Genomic DNA, 23,038 nt, shown 5'->3' with positions numbered 1-23,038 from the left:
ACTGGTCACCCCCAAAGCCAATTCCTTTTTGGCCAACTTTCCTTCCAGTTCTCTGCTGCCAATGACTGGAACGAATGGCAAAAATCACTGAAGCTGGAGACTCATATCTCCCTCACTAACTTTAAGCACCAGCTGTCAGAGCAGCTCACAGATCACTGCACCTGTACATAGCCCATCTGTAAACAGCCCATCCAACTACCTCATCCCCATACTGTTATTAATTTGATTTATTTTGTACATTTGCACCCCAGTATCTCTACTTGCACTCATCTTCTGCACATCTAGGGCTGTGTCTTTTAAGTGTTTGGACCACAAAGCCTTGGTGTGAGACAGGACAACAACAGTGAAATACAGACATGAAATGCTTTAGAAAATAAAAGAAACAACATTTTGAAAGCTGAAAAAAAAATTGAAAGTTAGTTTAGTCTCTACTGGATGTGGGAAAAAAATATAAATGGTTTGCCCTGCCCCTTCCCCTAAACTCTGGGAACAATGTTTTTGTCCCGGGACTTGAGCGTTATCACATGACACTTGGTCAACTGCTGAAATGGTAAATGCTGCTTGCTGTTTATTTCGATAACGTGTGAATATTGTGTTTCCTATCATTACTACTTAGCTGAGCATTTGATAGATAGCATGTTGATCCGTCTGGACAAGAAGAGTCAAGACAAGAAATGCTAGCTGGCTAAAAACAATCACTCGGATTGCTTATTAGCTAAATTAGCTATCCTGCTGCCAGGTAAATGCATGTGTCAGTGTTTATTATATGCACAAACAGCAACCATAATATTGTGCATATGTTTCTTACTGTTCCTAGAGATTCCGGTTTTGTGGGGATTTGGACTGCCCAGACTGGGTTCTTGCCGAAATCAGCACTTTGGCGAAAATCGTAAGTTTAGCGCCGTGACTGGTTGCATCACGGCCTTCGAGACAAGCCGCTAAGAGTGGATGACTCCTCTGGTCTCTAATATGTAGTCTCACTTCCATCACAAGTCAGAATTTAGAATAAACTTCAATTTGAACGTACTTTACATGTCTGCTGATTTTTATCCGTATGTAGGAGGTAATCTGAGACAATATATCCACAGATTAGTGTTATTAACCCGACTTTTCGGTAACTGGTTTGTATTTTCAATGCTGATAAACGCGACTTGCACAAATATGTCCGAGTTTAACTGAAGCACAGACCAAATGTTGTCCCAGGTGGCACTTTCAGCTGATTGGGAGGGACATGCTTTGGTGCACAATGTTTGGTTACATCTGGCTATTTCCATATTGTGCATCACGTGAAATGTGTCAGGAGATGGGAAATGCAGGGAACAGAACCTACTGGCGGCAAAAAGTTGGGTAACAATACTTTACTGTGGACATTTGATCTCCACTACCTTCCAGAAAAATTACCAACAGCATGGACGGCCGGTAAATTAACCTAAAATATAATTGTATTCAACATTCTGGCTTGCATATTTTCTTACAGCTACTTCTTTCAGACATATTATCATGTAGTAACCATGGTACCAGTCTGACGTTTAGGCAAGGTTTTGTACTGGAATTGCTCTGTCCGTGACTAACGCCCTCCAGCGGATGGTGAAGACGGCCCAGTACATCACTGGGAACGTGCTCCCACCAATGATGTGTATATAAATCATTGGCTCCCACCGATCCAGGACATGTATGTGAAATGATGCTTGAGGAAGGCCCGCAGCAACATCAAGGACCCCACACAACCCAGCCACGAGCTGTTCACTACCTTACTGTGGGGCAGATGGTGTCTGTGCATGAGGTCTGATACCAACATGCTCAGAGACAGTTTCTATCTACAAGCCATCAGACTGCTGAACCCTTGGAACTGAACTGACCACCTGCTCTGATTCTCTGAACCTTACACATGTACTCACACACCCACACAGACATAAACACATCCACACATACATAAACATACCCACACACCCACTCAGACATAAACACACCCACACACCCACACAGACATAAACACACCCACACACCCACACAGACATAAACACACCCACACACCCACACAGACATAAACACACCCACACACCCATAAACACATAAACACACCCACACAGGCATAAACACATCCACACACCCACACAGGCATAAACACATCCACACACCGACACATACGTAAACACATCCACACACCGACACATACATAAACACACCCACACACACATAAACACATCCACACACCCACACAGACATAAACACATCCACACACCCACACAGACATAAACACATCCACACACCCACACAGACATAAACACATCCACACACCCACACAGACATAAACACATCCACACATACATAAACACACCCACACAGACATAAACACATCCACACATCCACACAGACATTAACACACCCACACAGACATAAACACATCCACACAGACATAAACACACCCACACACCCACACAGACATAAACACATCCACACATACACCCACACACCCACACATACATAAACACACCCACACATACATAAACACATCCACACACCCACACAGACATAAACACACCCACACACCCACACAGACATAAACACATCCACACATACATAAACACACCCACACAGACATAAACACATCCACACAGACATAAACACATCCACACATACAAACACACCCACACAGACATAAACACACCCACACATACATAAACACACCCACACAGACATAAACACACCCACACAGACATAAACACACCCACACAGACATAAACACACCCACACATACACACAGACATAAACACATCCACACACCCACACAGACATAAACACATCCACACACCCATATACATTCACGTTACACACCCATATACATTCACGTTACACACCCATATACATTCATGTTACACACCCATATACATTCATGTTACACACCCATATACATTCATGTTACACACCCATATACATTCATGTTACACACCCATATACATTCACGTTACACACCCATATACATTCACGGTACACACCCATATACATTCACGGTACACACCCATATACATTCACGTTACACACCCATATACATTCACGTTACACACCCATATACATTCACGTTACACACCCATATACATTCACGTTACACACCCATATACATTCACGTTACACACCCATATACATTCACGTTACACACCCATATACATTCACGTTACACACCCATATACATTCACGTTACACACCCATATACATTCACGTTACACATATACACCCATATACATTCATGTTACACACCCATATACATTCATGTTACACACCCATATACATTCATGTTACACACCCATATACATTCATGGTACACACCCATATACATTCATGTTACACACCCATATACATTCATGTTACACACCCATATACATTCATGTTAAACACCCATCACAACTGCTGCTACCAGACTCTTATTATGACTGCTAAATAATACACAATTTAAACACTTGCCCCAATCCCCCCTTCCCCAAAATATGTATAAATATTGGACTGTGCCTTCCTGTATCTTCTACTGAGCCATTTACTTGGTTCCTATGATCTTTTTATTAGTTCTCATTGTTGCTCCATTGTCCATATTGAACCTGCAGGAAGCATTTGGTTGAACGGTGTATACCATGTGTATCCTGTACCTACAACTAATATTACTTCAACTGCATTCCTCCAGTAGAAATCATCCCCTGACGTTTGTCTTCTCTATTCCCCTGACGTTTGTCTTCTCTATTCCCCCTGACGTTTGTCTTCTCTATTCCCCCTGACGTTTGTCTTCTCTATTCCCCCTGACGTTTGTCTTCTCTATTCCCCCTGACGTTTGTCTTCTCTATTCCCCCTGACGTTTGTCTTCTCTATTCCCCTGACGTTTGTCTTCTCTATTCCCCTGACGTTTGTCTTCTCTATTCCCCTGACGTTTGTCTTCTCTATTCCCCCTGACGTTTGTCTTCTCTATTCCCCCTGACGTTTGTCTTCTCTATTCCCCTGACGTTTGTCTTCTCTATTCCCCTGACGTTTGTCTTCTCTATTCCCCCTGACGTTTGTCTTCTCTATTCCCCCTGACGTTTGTCTTCTCTATTCCCCCTGACGTTTGTCTTCTCTATTCCCCCTGACGTTTGTCTTCTCTATTCCCCCTGACGTTTGTCTTCTCTATTCCCCCTGACGTTTGTCTTCTCTATTCCCCCTGACGTTTGTCTTCTCTATTCCCCTGACGTTTGTCTTCTCTATTCCCCCTGACGTTTGTCTTCTCTATTCCCCCTGACGTTTGTCTTCTCTATTCCCCTGACGTTTGTCTTCTCTATTCCCAACAGTCAAGTGTGAAGATGAAACTCCTCTGTGTCCAGGTGTTGATGGATCTGCTGGGAGAGGGTATTGATGTATGTATCTCATACGTGAACTCCCTATTGTCACCTGCAATTTTTTATTGTCTTAAAATGTGCCATTCCCTTTTTTTTTTGTCTTTTTCAGTATGACAAAGTTTCAAAGCTAACTGCAGATGCAAAGTTTGGTAAGCTGAATTCTCTGTTTTTAAAATTTGATGCAAACTGTAATAAAGGACAGCTTTCACGCAGAAAGCTATACACACATGATGCTGGTCTATACTCTACATCTATTCTATCAATGCATCTGTGTTGTTCTGATTTCTAGAGAATGGAGACATCAAGGCCAGTGTAGCCGTGTTGACCTTCATCCTCTCCAGTGCAGCCAAACATGATGTGGACAGTGAATCTCTCTCCAGTGAGCTGCAGCAGTTAGGACTCCCTAAAGGTACAGTAGTTTTCCATAAGTTACTCATACTATAGCCATTCATAGTGAGAATACCTCAAAGTACTGGGTTTGTTACAACCACTCACTGCAAATGCTAATTTATTTTTCAATTAATGGATGGTAATACTATTTGAATGCGTACAGACTCCATTCCTCTGTGGATGTTCCAAGCCCTCTAACGATGTGTAGTATGATAGTCATGCCTTTTTGGTTTTCCTCATCGGTATATCATGTATCTTGTAGAACACACCACAGGACTGTGTAAATCCTATGAAGACAAGCACATTGCCCTGCAGGAGAAGCTAAGGGAGAGCAGTCTGAGATGTGAGTTATCAACCTTCATTTGATTGAAGAAGACTTATAAATACCTAAATGTTTTCTGGGGGGAGTAACACAAGATGGCTAAAGAGATTTCAGATTCTCATTGGGCACTGCATTTTTCTCTCGTGCTGTGTTTGTGGGTTATCTAGAGAGTATGGCGTGTTGACTAAACTCTGAGCACCAGTATAATATAAACATGTTTCTGTACATATATAGCATGTATTATTGCTGTGTTTCAGTGGGTCGGTTGGAGGTAGTGTCGTGGCGTGTTGACTAAACTCTGAGCCCCAGTATAATATAAACATGTTTCTGTACATATATAGCATGTATTATTGCTGTGTTTCAGTGGGTCGGTTGGAGGTAGTGTCAGTGTTTCTGGCATGTATTATTGCTGTGTTTCAGTGGGTCGGTTGGAGGTAGTGTCGTGGCGTGTTGACTACACCTTGAGTTCCAGTGAGCTTCAGGAGGTTAATGAGCCCACAGTGCAGCTCTGTCTCCAGACCCAAGGGGCAGAGACTGGACACACGGAGACCACCATCGTCTCTGTGTCTGCAGACAAGTTCAGAGTCCTGCTGACAGGTGAGCCTGTGATGTACCATAAATACTGTTGTTACAAAAAATCTACTCAAATATGGGACTAGAATCCTGAGGGCTTCACTGATGTCAATGTCTCTATGCTTCCCCCCCAGAACTAAAACAAGCACAGGCCATGATGAATGCACTACAATGAAGCAAGACTAAAGGTTTCGATTAATGATGCAGTGACTGGATCAGAAGAAAGTCAAGCAAGAGTGCAAGACATTGACAGAATATCATACAGGATGAGTGGACCATGATCTTTTGAATGTATTTTGTACATTGTGTTTATTCTATAATTGTTATTAAATATGTTGATGTATTTCTCATTTGTCCATGTCGAATCTATGTATTTTCTTGAAAAAATTACAACTTTACAATTAAATATTTTGTCTACTTGCAATTTGTTAATTAGAAAATGTGTAAGAGTAGAACTTACCCTCTAGTAACATTTGGTGACGGGTACCCGTAGATAGTAAGTGTGGAACTACATGTCCCATCAGCCATTGCTCTTTAAGTATCGCAACTGGCCGACTAAGGTGCATCACTGAGTGGGCGTGTTAATGTGAGTCGCAGTTCCAGAAGCAGCACACGTAAGTTCGTCGTTGTAATTGCAAACATTGTTCATTGATATTTATTGAAGATGCATTCGGAAACAAAAGCTCAAAATCACGAAGTAAATTTACCACCAGACTGAAAGTGAGTGCTGTGTTTGGCACGTTTTTTCAATATAACACAGTAGCTAGCTAACGTTCGCTAGTTACACAACTAATTTAACATCACACTCTATGCGTCCATACAAGTTTTGGATATTGACTTGCATGCAATTTATTCGTAAATACATTCGTGCTGCTACTTTCCTGACATTGTCACTCGCTGCTTGTGTAAAAAGTGTACAGTACAGGCTGTATGAAAATGGGACTGCCCACAATGGCTGTTTGGAAAAATATGATTTAATTGAATGTGTAGCCACAAGGTCTCTTTTTAAATTGTACCCGCCAAACAATTGAAATTGTACCTGCGTAGTTAGGCCAAACAATTGAACATGTAATGTTTGGAATTAACTTGTGTGGAAAAATATGATTTAATTGAATAGGCCTTTTTATACTATGCAGTGTCCTAAAACTGTCTGTCTCTTGGTCCCCCTGTCTCCAGAACCACCAGGATGCCTTCGGGTCAAGAGGTGCACCTGGCCAGTCAGGATGCGTTGTGGCTGGTCTTCACTGGCCCTGTACAGAGTCTTCATATCCATGCACATTGAATTTATACTTGTACCTGTGAAAATAGACACGTTATCTTTACTCATTGTGTATTTATTATTAAGTGTTTTTGCTTTTCTCTCACTATTTTCTTTCTCTGCATTGTTTTCTCTTAGCATTTACTGTTAGTCTACACATGTTGTTTAAGCATGTTATGAATAAAGATGAATCAGATGTCACCAAAAGCCCTGAGTTCCCCTTTTCCTGCCCGGCCAACACCATCACCTCCAGAAGCAAGGAGGTCCGGCTCACGTACCCCCTAGAGGGGCGACCCCGCCCTGGGTAGCAGCAGGTCGTGGGTACTAGTTAACCCAGAGGCCACACATTTCAGAGTAGGTGCTGATTTAGGATTGGGGGATTTGGTATAGTAGGACTTAAAGTAGGATTTGCGCTCTGGTGTGTATGGTTCGGTAGGACTTCAGATATATAGTGTATAGTAACATCACAACCCAGTGTGACGTCAGTATAGAATATAGTACTTTAGGACTTCAGGTATAGGATATAGTATAGTAAAGTGTGAATTCAGTATAGTATATAGAACAGTAGGACTTCAGTATAGTTAATAGTACAATAGTACTTCAAGTATTGTACATAGTATGATAAATGTATATGTAAAAAATTGAGAAGACATTACAACCTTGCATAACAAGGATAAGAAGAATAACCTCATACAATGCAAGGAAAATGATATTCACCTGAAGTGCTGGTCCTGCTTCATCAGGTGTTGTTGCCAGCCATAGCTTTCCACCAACACCGTACCATCCTCCAGTCCAACCAGCTGTGGGATGTTGACCCCTGTCATAGTGTTGTTCTTCACAACACCAGCAATCTCAGACAAAGTGTTCATTCAGGTCTTTCTGAAGCGCTGCTCGATGAGGCCGAAGCACCAGTAGGGGGCAAACTTGGTGTGGCCTGTGATCAGGAAGTGAAGGTCCAGACTGTGGTGGCGCTTGTGCATGGTCTACCAGGCACAATACCAGAGCACACTCTTGTTCTTGTTTTGGCCACTGCAGTTATGACAATTCAGGTCCACACGTGTTTCCCCAACTAGCCAAAATGTTTGTGCTTCTAGTTCTGACAGTGCAGCAATATCTAACAAGTAATCTAACAATTCCACAACAACTACCTAATACACACACATCTAAGTAAAGGAATGGAATAAGAATATATACATACAAATATATGGATGTGCAATGACAAAATACCAGCAACTGTGTGAAAACCTTGTGAAGACTTACAGAAAACTTTTGACCTCGGTCATTGTCAACAAAGGGTATATAACAAAGTATTGAGATAAACTTTTGTTATTGAGCAAATACTTATTTTCCATCATAATTTGCAAATAAATTCATGAAAAATCCTACAATGTGATTTTCTGGATTTTTTTTCTCATTTTGTCTGTCATAGTTGAAGTGTACCACTTTTTAAGTGGGAGAACTTGCACAATTGGTGGCTGACTAAATACTTTTTCGCCCCACTGTATTAGCATCTGGGACAGAGTAGGAGGCAGTTCACTCTGGGCACACTATTCATCCAAATGTGAAAATGCTAAATCCTATCCCAAAAAGGTTAACTGCTCAACACAGAATAGCCGCATGTGCTCACTCTCAAATATTTTGGAGAAAATATTTATGTTTTATTCAGCTTTGTTCAGTTGTATTTTTCATACTTTAAAATAATATAATACCACGGAACTCTAAGCAAATCTTGTCTGCTAAATGAACTAGTGTAGCCCACAGTCATTTGACATAGCCGTATCAGGACCTAACATCAGGACAAATCAGAGTATGCTATTCTGTGCTTCTTATACCGACTACACTTTCTTCATATCATGCTTTTTTAGACCTGTAATGGATTTATGGTGAAGGTGTAGGCCATATTACATGGATTTATGGTGAAGGTGTAGGCCATATTACATGGATTTATGGTGAAGGTGTAGGCCATATTACATGGATTTATGGTGAAGGTGTAGGCCATATTACATGGATTTATGGTGAAGGTGTAGGCCATATTACATGGATTTATTACACTTTTTAAAATGTTGATGTTCCAAAGGTCTGCACCAGTGGCTTGCAGGATGTGTGTGGAAGCCAGAGTACAGATGTGTATGTTAATTAATGGTCAATTACCATGAGACCGACAGTTATTTGCTTGACAATCACCGGCTGACAACATTTTGTGACCGCCACAGCCCTAGACAGGAACATCTTGTTCATTTGTTTTATTTCTTAAGGGGAGGATCAGCTTAATATTGCCGAAAGATTGTTGCTTCCATCAATTTAACTGTCTGCATCATTTCCAATCCCCCATATCTTTGTTTGGTAAATATATCCATATACATACACGCATGCATACATATACACATATATACATACACATACCTATATAGATATACATATACACATATATACATACACATACCTATATAGACATACATATACACATATATACATATACACACCTATATAGATATACATATACACATATATACATACACATACCTATATAGACATACATATACATACCTATATAGATATACATATACACATATATACATATACACACCTATATAGACATACATATACACACCTATATAGATATACATACACATACCTATATAGATATACATATACACATATATACATACACATACCTATATAGACATACATATACACACCTATATAGACATACATATACACATATATACATACACATACCTATATAGATATACATACACACCTATATAGATATACATATACACACCTATATAGATATACATATACACATATATACATACACACACCTATATAGATATACATATACACACCTATATAGATATACATATACACACCTATATAGATATACATATACACACCTATATAGATATACATATACACACCTATATAGATATACATATACACATATATACATACACACACCTATATAGACATACATATACACACCTATATAGATATACATATACACATATATACATACACATACCTATATAGACATACACATACCTATATAGATATACATATACACACCTATATAGACATACATATACACACCTATATAGATATACATATACACATATATACATATACACATATATACATATACACATATATACATATACACATACCTATATAGATATATATACACATATATATAGATATACATATACACACCTATATAGATATACATATACACACCTATATAGATATACATATACACACACTATATAGATATACATATACACATATATACATATACACACCTATATAGATATACATATACACACCTATATAGATATACATATACACATATATACATACACATACCTATATAGATATACATATACACACCTATATAGATATACATATACACACCATATATATAGATATACATATACACACCTATATAGATATACATATACACACATATACATACATACTATATAGATATACATATACACACCTATATAGATATACATATACACACCCTATATAGATATACATATACATACCTATATAGATATACATATACATATACATATACACACCTATATAGATATACATATACACACCTATATAGACATATACATATATACACATATATAGACATACATATACACACCTATATAGACATACATATACACACCTATATAGATATACATATACACATATATACATACACATACCTATATAGATATACATATACACATATATACATACACATACCTATATAGATATACATATACACATATATACATACACATACCTATATAGATATACATATACACACCTATATAGATATACATATACACACCTATATAGACATACATATACACACCTATATAGATATACATATACACACCTATATAGATATACATATACACACCTATATAGACATACATATACACATATATACATACACATACCTATATAGACATACATATACACACCTATATAGACATACATATACACACCTATATAGACATACATATACACACCTATATAGACATACATATACACACCTATATAGATATACATATACACATATATACATACACATACCTATATAGACATACATATACACACCTATATAGACATACATATACACACCTATATAGACATACATATACACACCTATATAGACATACATATACACACCTATATAGACATACATATACACACCTATATAGACATACATATACACACCTATATAGATATACATATACACATATATACATACACATACCTATATAGACATACATATACACACCTATATAGACATACATATACACACCTATATAGACATACATATACACACCTATATAGACATACATATACACACCTATATAGATATACATATACACATATATACATACACATACCTATATAGACATACATATACACATATATACATAAACATACCTATATAGATATACATGCACATACCTATATAGACATACATATACACATATATACATATACATACCTATATAGACATACATATACACATATATACATAAACACACCTATATAGACATACATATACATCAGCTGATATCCAAAGTATATAGACATACATATACATACCTATATAGACATACATATACACATATATACATAAACATACCTATATAGATACCTATATAGATATATACACATATATACACATACCTATATAGATAGACATACATATACACATATATACATAAACATACCTATATAGATATACATATACACATATATACATAAACATACCTATATAGATATACATACACACATATATACATAAACATACCTATATAGACATACATATACACATATATACATAAACATACCTATATAGATATACATACACACATATATACATAAACATACCTATATAGACATACATATACACATATATACATATACATACCTATATAGATATACATATACACATATATACATAAACATACCTATATAGATATACATATACATACCTATATGCATATACACATATATACATATACAAACCTATATAGATATACATATATACATATATATGTAACGACGTTCGTCTGTTGAATGAAGAGAGTCAGACCGAAATGCAGCGTGTAGGTTATTCATGACTTTAATGAAGGAATTGCGGTACATGAAATAACTCATAAATACAAAAACAACAAACGGAACGTGAAACCTATTACAGCCTATCTGGCGAACACTACACAGAAAGGAACAAACACCCACAAAATACAACGCAAACTCAGGCTACCTAAATACGGTTCCCAATCCGAGACAACGAGAATCACCTGACTCCAATTGAGAATCGCCACAGGCAGCCAAGCCTAACTAGACACACCCCTAATCATACACAATCCCAATTAATACAAACCCCAATACGAAACACAACATATAAACCCATGTCACACCCTGGCCTTCCCAAACATATACCAAAAACACAAAATACAATGACCAAGGCGTGACAGAACCCCCCCCTAAGGTGCGGACTCCCGGACGCACCTCAAGAGCATAGGGAGGGTCCGGGTGGGCGTCTGTCCATGGTGGCGGTTCTGGCTCGGGACGTGGACCCCACTCCATTAATGTCCTCGTTCCTCCCCTTCGCGTCCTGGGATCATCCACCTTCTCCGCCGACCATGGCCTAATAGTCCTCACCCAGATCCCCACATAACTGAAGAGCAGCTCGTGACAGAGGGGCAGCTCGGGACAGAGGGGCAGCTCGGGACAGAGGGGCAGCTCGGGACAGAGGGGCATCTCGGGACAGAGGGGCATCTCAGGACAGAGGGGCAGCCCGGGACAGAGGGGCAGCCCGGTACTGAGGGGCAGCTCGGGACAGAAGCAGCCTGGTACTGAGGGGAAGCCCGGTACAGAGAGGAAGCCCGATACTGAGGGGAAGCCCGGTACTGAGAGGCAGCCCAGTACTGAGAGGAAGCCCAGTACTGAGAGGAAGCTCAGTACTGAGAGGAAGCTCAGGCAGGTAGTAGGCTCCGGTAAATCCTGGCTGGCTGATGGAACTGGATGATTCAGGTTGTCTGGCCGATCTAGAAGATCTTGGCAGACTGGCACTTCTGGCGGATCCTGGCAGACTGGCGACGCTGGACCGACTGGCGGTGCTGGCGGCGCTGGGCAGACTGGCGGCGTTGGGCAGACTGGGAGCACTGGGCAGACTGGGAGCACTGGCGGCGCTGGGCAGACTGGGAGCACTGGGCAGACTGGGAGCACTGGCAGCGCTGGGCAGACTGGGAGCACTGGCCGCGCTGGGCAGACTGGGAGCACTGGCCGCGCTGGGCAGACTGGGAGCACTGGCCGCGCTGGGCAGACTTGGAGCACTGGCCGCGCTGGGCAGACTGGAAGCACTGGCCGCGCTGGGCAGACTGGGAGTACTGGCGGAGCTGGGCAGACTGGGAGCACTGGCGGCGCTGGGCAGACTGGGAGCACTGGCGGCGCTGGGCAGACTGGGAGCACTGGCCGCGCTGGGCCGACTGGGAGCACTGGCGGCGCTGGGCAGACTAGAGACTCCGGCAGCGCAGGAGAGGAGAAAGGCTCTGGCTGTGCTAAACAGGCGGGAGACTCCGGCAGCGCAGGAGAGGAGAAAAGCTCTGGCTGCGCTAAACAGGCGGGAGACTCCAACAGCGCAGGAGAGGAGAAAAGCGCTGGCTGCGCTGAACAGGCGAGGCACACTGGAGGCCTGGTGCGTGGTGCTGGAACTGGTGGTACTGGCGCGAGGACACGCACAGGAAGCCTGGTGCGGGGAGCTGCTACCGGAGGACTGGTGTGTAGAGGTGGCTCTGGATAGACCGGACCGTGCAGGCGCACTGGAGCTCTTGAGCACCAAGCCTGCCCAAGCTTACCTGGCTCGATGCCCACTCTAGCCCGGCCAATAGGAAGGGCTGGTATGTGCCGCAGCTGGCTCTGCACCCGCACTGGAAACACCGTGCGCTCCATAGCATAACACGGTGCCTGCCAGGTCTCTCTAGCCCAACGGTGAGCACAGGGAGTATGCGCAGGTCTCCTACCTGGCATAACTATTCTCCCTTCTAGACCCCCCCAATAATTTTTTTTTGGGCTGTTTTTCCGGCTTCCAACCGTGTCGCCGTGCTGCCTCCTCATATCTGCGCCTCTCTGCTTTAGCCGCGTCTATTTCATCCTTGGGACGGCGATATTCTCCCGGCTGCGCCCAGGGTCCTTTACCGTCTAATATCATCTCCCAAGACCAGAAGTCCTCATATTGCTGCTCCTCACAATTAACAGGGAGAGTAGGCTCAGGTCTGACTCCTGACTCAGCCACTCTCTCTCTGCGCTCTCCCCGTTACTTTCGGTTTTCGCTCTGCGTCGCTGTGTTTTCCTCTTAGACTCCATTAGCCTGCTCGCTCTGGGTCGGCCGCCCACCTGTCGATTTCTTCCCACGTAGTATACTCCATGCTTCTGCTGTCCATAACTTCGTCCTTTAGCTCCTGCCAGTTCACACGCTGCTCGGTCTGTGAGTGGTGGGTGTTTCTGTAACGACGTTCAGCGTGTAGGTTATTCATGACTTTAATGAAGGAATTGCGGTACATGAAATAACTCATAAATACAAAAACAACAAACGGAACGTGAAACCTATTACAGCCTATCTGGTGAACACTACACAGAGACAGGAACACCCACAAAATGCGAACTCAGGCTACCTAAATACGGTTCCCAATCCGAGACAACGAGAATCACCTGACTCCAATTGAGAATCGCCACAGGCAGCCAAGCCTAAATAGACATAGGGTTACGGTTAGGGTTAAAGTTACCCTAACCCACGACCACATATCTGCAGTACAAAATCCATGTGTACATGTCTGTATAGTGTGTATGCTATCGTGTGTGTGTATGCACGAAATCCTTGTTGGCCATGAACACCCCATTGTTGGTCAGGAATATCCCCTGGTTGGACAGTAACACACCACGGTTGGATAGGAACACCCCCTGGCTGGACAGTAACACATCACCATTGGATAGGAACACCCCCTGGTTGGACAGTAAAACACCACCATTGGATAGGAACACCCCTTGGTTGGGTAGGAACACCCCCTGGTTGGACAGTAATAAACCACCCGTAGATAGGAACAGCCCCTGGTTGGACAGTAACACACCACCCTTGGATAGGAACACCCCCTGGTTGGACAGTAATACACCACTGTTGGATAGGAACACCCCCTGGTTGGATAGGAACACCCCCTGGTTGGACAGTAACACACCACCCTTGGATAGGAACACCCCCTGGTTGGATAGAAACACCCCCTGGTTGGATAGGAACACCCCCTGGTTAGACAGTAACACACCGCCCTTCGATAGGAACACCCCCTTGGTTGGATAGGAACACCCCCTGGTTGGACAGTAACACACCACCCTTGGATAGGAACACCCCCTGGTTGGACAGTAATACACCACTGTCGGATAGGAACACCCCCTGGTTGGATAGGAACACCCCCTGGTTGGACAGTAACACACCGCCCTTGGATAGGAACACCCCCTGGTTGGATAGGAACACCCCCTGGTTGGACAGTAACACATAACTGTTGGATAGGAACACCCCCTGGCTGGACAGTAACACATCACTGTTGGATAGGAACACCACCTGGTTGGATAGGAACACATCACCATTGGACAGTAACACATCACCGTTGGATAGGAACACCCCCTGGTTGGACAGTAACACACCACTGTTGAATAGGAACACCCCCTGGTTGGATAGGAACACCTCCTTGTTGGATAGGAATACCCCCTGGTTGGATAGGAACACCCCCTGGTTGCATAGGAACACCCCCTGTTTGGATAGGAACACCCCCTGGTTGGATAGGAACACCCCCTGGTTGGATAGGAACACCCCCTGGTTGCATAGGAACACACCCTGGTTGGATAGGAACACCCCCTGGTTGGACAGTAACACATAACTGTTGGATAGGAACACCCCCTGGTTGGACAGTAACACATAACTATTGGATAGGAATACCCCCTGGTTGGACAGTAACACATGACCGTTGTATAGGAACACCCCCCGGTTGGATAGGAACACCCCCTGGTTGGACAGTAATAGTAATACACCACCCTTAGATAGGAACACACTCTGGTGGACAGTAACACACCACCGTTGGATAGGAACACCCCCTGGTTGGAAAGGAACACCCCCTGGTTGGACAGTAACACATAACTGTTGGATAGGAAAACCCCCTGGTTGAATAGGAACACCCCCTGGTTGGACAGTAACACACCCCCTGGTTGAATAGGAACACCCCTTGGTTGGACAGTAACACACCCCCAGGTTGAATAGGAACACCCCCTGGTTGAATAGGAAGACCACCTGGTTGGACAGTAACACACCACTGTTGGATAGGAACAGCCCCTGGTTGGACAGTAACACACCGCCCTTCGATAGGAACACCCCCTTGGTTGGATAGGAACACCCCCTGGTTGGACAGTAATAAACCACCCTTGGATAGGAACACCCCCTGATTGGACAGTAACACATAACTGTTGGATAGGGACACCCCCTGGTTGAATAGGAACACCCCCTGGTTGGACAGTAACACATCACCGTTGGATAGGAACACCCCCTGGTTGGACAGTAACACATCACCATTGGATAGGAACACCTCCTGGTTGGATAGGAACACCCCCTTGTTGGATAGGAAAATCACCCATGTTGGATAGGAACACACCCCTTGTTGGACAATAATACTTTGTTGGACAGGAACATACCCCTTGTTGGACAGGAATACCTTGTTGGACAGGAACACACCCCTTGTTGGACAGGAATACCTTGTTGGAGAGGAACACACCCTTGTTGGACAGGAATACCTTGTTGGACAGGAACACCCCCTTGTTGGACAGGAATACCTTGTTGGACAGCAATACCCCCTTGCTGGACAGGAATACCTTGTTGGACAGGAACACACCCCTTGTTGGACAGGAATACCTTGTTGGACAGCAATACCCCCTTGCTGGACAGGAATACCTTGTTGGACAGGAACACACCCCTTGTTGGACAGCAATACCCCATTGTTGGACAGGAACACACCCCTTGTTGGACAGGAATACCTTGTTGGACAGGAACACCCCCTTGTTGGACAGGAATACCTTGTTGGACAGGAACACCCCCTTGCTGGACAGGAATACCTTGTTGGACAGGAACACCCCCTTGTTGGACATGAACACATCGTTGTATTTGCAAAGGCAGCAGCTACTCTTCCTGGGGTCCAGCAAAATTAAGGCAGTTTATACAATAAAATAAAAAAATAGATTCACAGATTTCACAACACACTGTTTGCCCTCAGGCCCCAACTCCACCACGACCACATATCTGCAGTACAAAATCCATGTGTACATGTCTGTATAGTGTGTATGCTATCGTGTGTGTGTATGCAATAAATCCTTGTTGGCCATGAACACCCCATTGTTGGTCAGGAATATCCCCTGGTTGGACAGTAACACACCACGGTTGGATAGGAACACCCCCTGGCTGGACAGTAACACATCACCATTGGATAGGCACACCCCCTGGTTGGACAGTAACAAACCACCATTGCATAGGAACACCCCTTGGTTGGGTAGGAACACCCCCTGGTTGGACAGTAATAAACCACCCTTAGATAGGAACAGCCCCTGGTTGGACAGTAACACACCACCCTTGGATAGGAACACCCCCTGGTTGGACAGTAATACACCACTGTTGGATAGGAACACCCCCTGGTTGGATAGGAACACCCCCTGGTTGGACAGTAACACACCGCCCTTGGATAGGAACACCCCCTGGTTGTACAGTAACACACAGCCCTTGGATAGAAACACCCCCTGGTGGACACGACTTGATTAGTGTAGTGTCAACAACGCAGCCACTGCCAGCTAGCCTACTTCAGCAGTACTGTATCATTTTAATCATTTTAGTCAATAAGATTCTTGCTACGTAAGCTTAACTTTCTGAACATTCGAGACGTGTAGTCCACCTGTCATTCTAATCTCCTTTGCATTAGCGTAGCCTCTTCTGTAGCCTGTCAACTATGTGTCTGTCTATCCCTGCTCTCTCCTCTCTTCACAGACCATACAAACGCTCCACACCGCGTGGCCGCGGCCACCCTAATCTGGTGGTCCCAGCGCGCATGACCCACGTGGAGTTCCCAACAAGGCAGAGTTCATCTCAGCCTATGCCTCCCTCCAGTCCCTCAACTTTTTGGCACTGACGGAAACATATATCACCACAGATAACACTGCTACTCCGACTGCTCTCTCTTCGTCCGCCCACGTGTTCTCGCACACCCCGAGAGCTTCTGGTCAGCGGGGTGGTGGCACCGGGATCCTCATCTCTCCCAAGTGGTCATTCTCTCTTTCTCCCCTTACCCATCTGTCTATCGCCTCCTTTGAATTCCATGCTGTCACAGTTACCAGCCCTTTCAAGCTTAACATCCTTATCATTTATCGCCCTCCAGGTTCCCTCGGAGAGTTCATCAATGAGCTTGATGCCTTGATAAGCTCCTTTCCTGAGGACGGCTCACCTCTCACAGTTCTGGGCGACTTTAACCTCCCCACGTCTACCTTTGACTCATTCCTCTCTGCCTCCTTCTTTCCACTCCTCTCCTCTTTAGACCTCACCCTCTCACCTTCCCCCCCTACTCACAAGGCAGGCAATACGCTCAACCTCATCTTTACTAGATGCTGTTCTTCCACTAACCTCATTGCAACTCCCCTCCAAGTCTCCGACCACTACCTTGTATCCTTTTCCCTCTCGCTCTCATCCAGCACTTCCCACACTGCCCCTACTCGGATGGTATCGCGCCGTCCCAACCTCCGCTCTCTCTCCCCCGCTACTCTCTCCTCTTCCATCCTATCATCTCTTCCCTCTGCTCAAACCTTCTCCAACCTATCTCCTGATTCTGCCTCCTCAACCCTCCTCTCCTCCCTTTCTGTATCCTTTGACTCTCTATGTCCCCTATCCTCCAGGCCGGCTCGGTCCTCCCCTCCCGCTCCGTGGCTCGACGACTCATTGCGAGCTCACAGAACAGGGCTCCGGGCAGCCGAGCGGAAATGGAGGAAAACTCGCCTCCCTGCAGACCTGGCATCCTTTCACTCCCTCCTCTCTACATTTTCCTCCTCTGTCTCTGCTGCTAAAGCCACTTTCTACCACGCTAAATTCCAAGCATCTGCCTCTAACCCTAGGAAGCTCTTTGCCACCTTCTCCTCCCTCCTGAATCCTCCTCCCCCCCTCCTCCCTCTCTGCAGATGACTTCGTCAACCATTTTGAAAAGAAGGTCGACGACATCCGATCCTCGTTTGCTAAGTCAAACGACACCGCTGGTTCTGCTCACACTGCCCTACCCTGTGCTCTGACCTCTTTCTCCCCTCTCTCTCCAGATGAAATCTCGCGTCTTGTGACGGCCGGCCGCCCAACAACCTGCCCGCTTGACCCTATCCCCTCCTCTCTTCTCCAGACCATTTCCGGAGACCTTCTCCCTTACCTCACCTCGCTCATCAACTCATCCCTGACCGCTGGCTACGTCCCTTCCGTCTTCAACAGAGCGAGAGTTTCACCCCTTCTGAAAAAACCTACACTCGATCCCTCCGATGTCAACAACTACAGACCAGTATCCCTTCTTTCTTTTCTCTCCAAAACTCTTGAACGTGCCGTCCTTGGCCAGCTCTCCCGCTATCTCTCTCAGAATGACCTTCTTGATCCAAATCAGTCAGGTTTCAAGACTAGTCATTCAACTGAGACTGCTATTCTCTGTATCACGGAGGCGCTCCGCACTGCTAAAGCTAACTCTCTCTCCTCTGCTCTCATCCTTCTAGACCTATCGGCTGCCTTCGATACTGTGAACCATCAGATCCTCCTCTCCACCCTCTCCGAGTTGGGCATCTCCGGCGCGGCCCACGCTTGGATTGCGTCCTACCTGACAGGTCGCTCCTACCAGGTGGCGTGGCGAGAATCTGTCTCCTCACCACGCGCTCTCACCACTGGTGTCCCCCAGGGCTCTGTTCTAGGCCCTCTCCTATTCTCGCTATACACCAAGTCACTTGGCTCTGTCATAACCTCACATGGTCTCTCCTATCATTGCTATGCAGACGACACACAATTAATCTTCTCCTTTCCCCCTTCTGATGACCAGGTGGCGAATCGCATCTCTGCATGTCTGGCAGACATATCAGTGTGGATGACGGACCACCACCTCAAGCTGAACCTCGGCAAGACGGAGCTGCTCTTCCTCCCGGGAAGGACTGCCCGTTCCATGATCTCGCCATCACGGTTGACAACTCCATTGTGTCCTCCTCCCAGAGCGCTAAGAACCTTGGCGTGATCCTGGACAACACCCTGTCGTTCTCAACTAACATCAAGGCGGTGGCCCGTTCCTGTAGGTTCATGCTCTACAACATCCGCAGAGTACGACCCTGCCTCACACAGGAAGCGGCGCAGGTCCTAATCCAGGCACTTGTCATCTCCCGTCTGGATTACTGCAACTCGCTGTTGGCTGGGCTCCCTGCCTGTGCCATTAAACCCCTACAACTCATCCAGAACGCCGCAGCCCGTCTGGTGTTCAACCTTCCCAAGTACTCTCACGTCACCCCGCTCCTCCGCTCTCTCCACTGGCTTCCAGTTGAAGCTCGCATCCGCTACAAGACCATGGTGCTTGCCTACGGAGCTGTGAGGGGAACGGCACCTCAGTACCTCCAGGCTCTGATCTGGCCCTACACCCAAACAAGGGCACTGCGTTCATCCACCTCTGGCCTGCTCGCCTCCCTACCACTGAGGAAGTACAGTTCCCGCTCAGCCCAGTCAAAACTGTTCGCTGCTCTGGCCCCCCAATGGTGGAACAAACTCCCTCACGACGCCAGGACAGCGGAGTCAATCACCACCTTCCGGAGACACCTGAAACCCCACCTCTTTAAGGAATACCTAGGATAGGATAAGTAATCCCTCTCACCCCCCCCCCTTTAAGATTTAGATGCACTATTGTAAAGTGACTGTTCCACTGGATGTCATAAGGTGAATGCACCAATTTGTAAGTCGCTCTGGATAAGAGCGTCTGCTAAATGACTTAAATGTAATGTAAATGTATGGACAGTAATACACCACTGTTGGATAGGAACACCCCCTGGTTGGATAGGAACACCCCCTGGTTGGACAGTAACACACCGCCCTTGGATAGGAACACCCCCTGGTTGGACAGTAACACACCGCCCTTGGATAGGAACACCCCCAGGCTGGATAGGAACACCCCCTGGTTGGATAGGAAAACATCACCGTTGGAAAGGAACACCCCCTGGTTGGACAGTAATAAACCACCCTTGGATAGGGACACCCCCTGGTTGAATAGGAACACCCCCTGGTTGGACAGTAACACATCACCGTTGGATAGGAACACCCCCTGGTTGGACAGTAACACACCACTGTTGGATAGGAACACCCCCTTGTTGGATAGGAACACCCCCTTGTTGGATAGGAACACCCCCTGGTTGCATAGGAACACCCCCTGGTTGAATAGGAACACCCCATCGTTGGATAGGAACACCCGCTGGTTGGATAGGAACACCCCCTGGTTGGATAGGAACACCCCCTGGTTGGACAGTAACACACCACCGTTGGATAGGAACACCCCCTTGGTTGGACAGTAACACATCACTGTTCGATAGGAACACCCCCTGGTTGGACAGTAACACACCACCGTTGGATAGGAACACCCCCTGGTTAGGAAGGAACACCCCCTGGTTGGACAGTAACACATCACCGTTCTATAGGAACACCCCCCGGTTGGATAGGAACGCCCCCTGGTTGGACAGTAACACACCACCGTTGGATAGGAACACCCCCTGGTTGGAAAGGAACACCCCCTGGTTGGACAGTAACACATAACTGTTGGATAGGAACACCCCCTGGTTGAATAGGAACACCTCCTGGTTGGACAGTAACACACCCCCTGGTTGAATAGGAACACGCCCTGGTGGAATAGGAACACCCCCTGATTGGACAGTAACACACCCCCTGGTTGAATAGGAACACCCCTTGGTTGGACAGTAACACACCCCCTGGTTGGATAGGAACAACTCCTGGTTGGACAGTAATACACCACCTTTGGATAGGAACACCCCCTGGTTGGACAATAATATACCACCATTGGATAGGAACACCCCCTGGTTGGACAGTAACACACCACCGTTGGATAGGAACAGCCCCTGGTTGGACAGTAACACACCGCCCTTCGATAGGAACACCCCCTGGTTGGACAGTAATAAACCACCCTTGGATAGGAACACCCCCTGATTGGACAGTAACACATAACTGTTGGATAGGGACACCCCCTGGTTGAATAGGAACACCCCCTGGTTGGACAGTAACACATCACCTTTGGATAGGAACACCCCTTGGTTGGATAGGAACAGCCCCTGGTTGGACAGTAACACACCGCCCTTCGATAGGAACACCCCCTGGTTGGACAGTAATAAACCACCCTTGGATAGGAACACCCCCTGATTGGACAGTAACACATAACTGTTGGATAGGGACACCCCCTGGTTGAATAGGAACACCCCCTGGTTGGACAGTAACACATCACCGTTGGATAGGAACACCCCCTGGATGGATACGAACACCCCCTGGTTGGACAGTAACACATCACTGTTGGATAGGAACACCCCCTGGTTGGATAGGAACACCCCTGGTTGGATAGGAACACCCCCTGGTTGGATTAGAACACCCTCTGGTTGGATAGGAACACCCCCTGGTTGGACAGTAACACATCACCGTTGGATAGGAACACCCCCTGGTTGGACAGTAACACATCACCGTTGGATAGGAACACCCCCTGGTTGAATAGGAACACCCCCTGGTTGGACAGTAACACATCACCGTTGGATAGGAACACCCCCTGGTTGGACAGTAACACATCACCGTTGGATAGGAACACTCCCTGGATGGATAGGAACACCCCCTGGTTGGACAGTAACACATCACTGTTGGATAGGAACACCCCCTGGTTGGACAGTAACACATCACCGTTGGATAGGAGCACACCCCCTGGTTGGATAGGAACACCCCCTGGTTGGACAGTAACACACCACCTTTGGATAGGAACACCCCCTGGTTGGATAGGA

The 23,038-nt window shown here is 45.2% G+C and overlaps 1 protein-coding gene across 3 annotated transcripts; it reads left to right on the top strand.

Annotated features, from left to right (window-relative positions):
* The first annotated feature begins 486 nt into the window (after nt 1-486).
* On the top strand, nt 487-5,990 carry commd4 (COMM domain containing 4). Of its 3 annotated transcripts, none has more exons than XR_006838134.1 (8): nt 487-550; nt 818-889; nt 4,308-4,373; nt 4,465-4,504; nt 4,645-4,764; nt 5,008-5,088; nt 5,325-5,445; nt 5,502-5,588. XR_006838134.1 is itself a non-coding variant. In XM_046342752.1 (8 exons), exons 1-8 carry the CDS (start codon nt 548-550, stop codon nt 5,813-5,815), a joined length of 600 nt encoding a protein of 199 aa, XP_046198708.1. In that variant the 5' UTR covers nt 487-547; the 3' UTR covers nt 5,816-5,990. The 3 variants fall into 3 exon arrangements, 2 of the variants coding, with proteins under 2 accessions (XP_046198708.1, XP_046198713.1); XM_046342752.1 differs by lacking the exon at nt 5,325-5,445 and adding an exon at nt 5,775-5,990 and having other exon boundaries at nt 5,488-5,664; XM_046342757.1 differs by lacking the exons at nt 487-550; nt 5,325-5,445 and adding exons at nt 576-739; nt 5,775-5,990 and having other exon boundaries at nt 5,488-5,664.
* Nucleotides 5,991-23,038: the final 17,048 nt, after the last annotated feature.

The sequence above is a fragment of the Oncorhynchus gorbuscha genome, linkage group LG01 (assembly GCF_021184085.1).
Source record: "Oncorhynchus gorbuscha isolate QuinsamMale2020 ecotype Even-year linkage group LG01, OgorEven_v1.0, whole genome shotgun sequence".
NCBI classification, from domain to species: Eukaryota; Metazoa; Chordata; class Actinopteri; order Salmoniformes; family Salmonidae; genus Oncorhynchus; species Oncorhynchus gorbuscha.
Note: the sequence above shows the minus strand (reverse complement) of the source record. Positions and strands in the feature narration are given on the sequence as shown.

Coding starts and splice junctions, on each gene's coding strand:
- commd4 (XM_046342752.1), top strand. Junction 890..4,307: donor TCAGCACTTTGGCGAAAATC/GTAAGTTTAGCG, acceptor TATTCCCAACAG/TCAAGTGTGAAGATGAAACT. Junction 4,505..4,644: donor AACTGCAGATGCAAAGTTTG/GTAAGCTGAATT, acceptor TCTGATTTCTAG/AGAATGGAGACATCAAGGCC.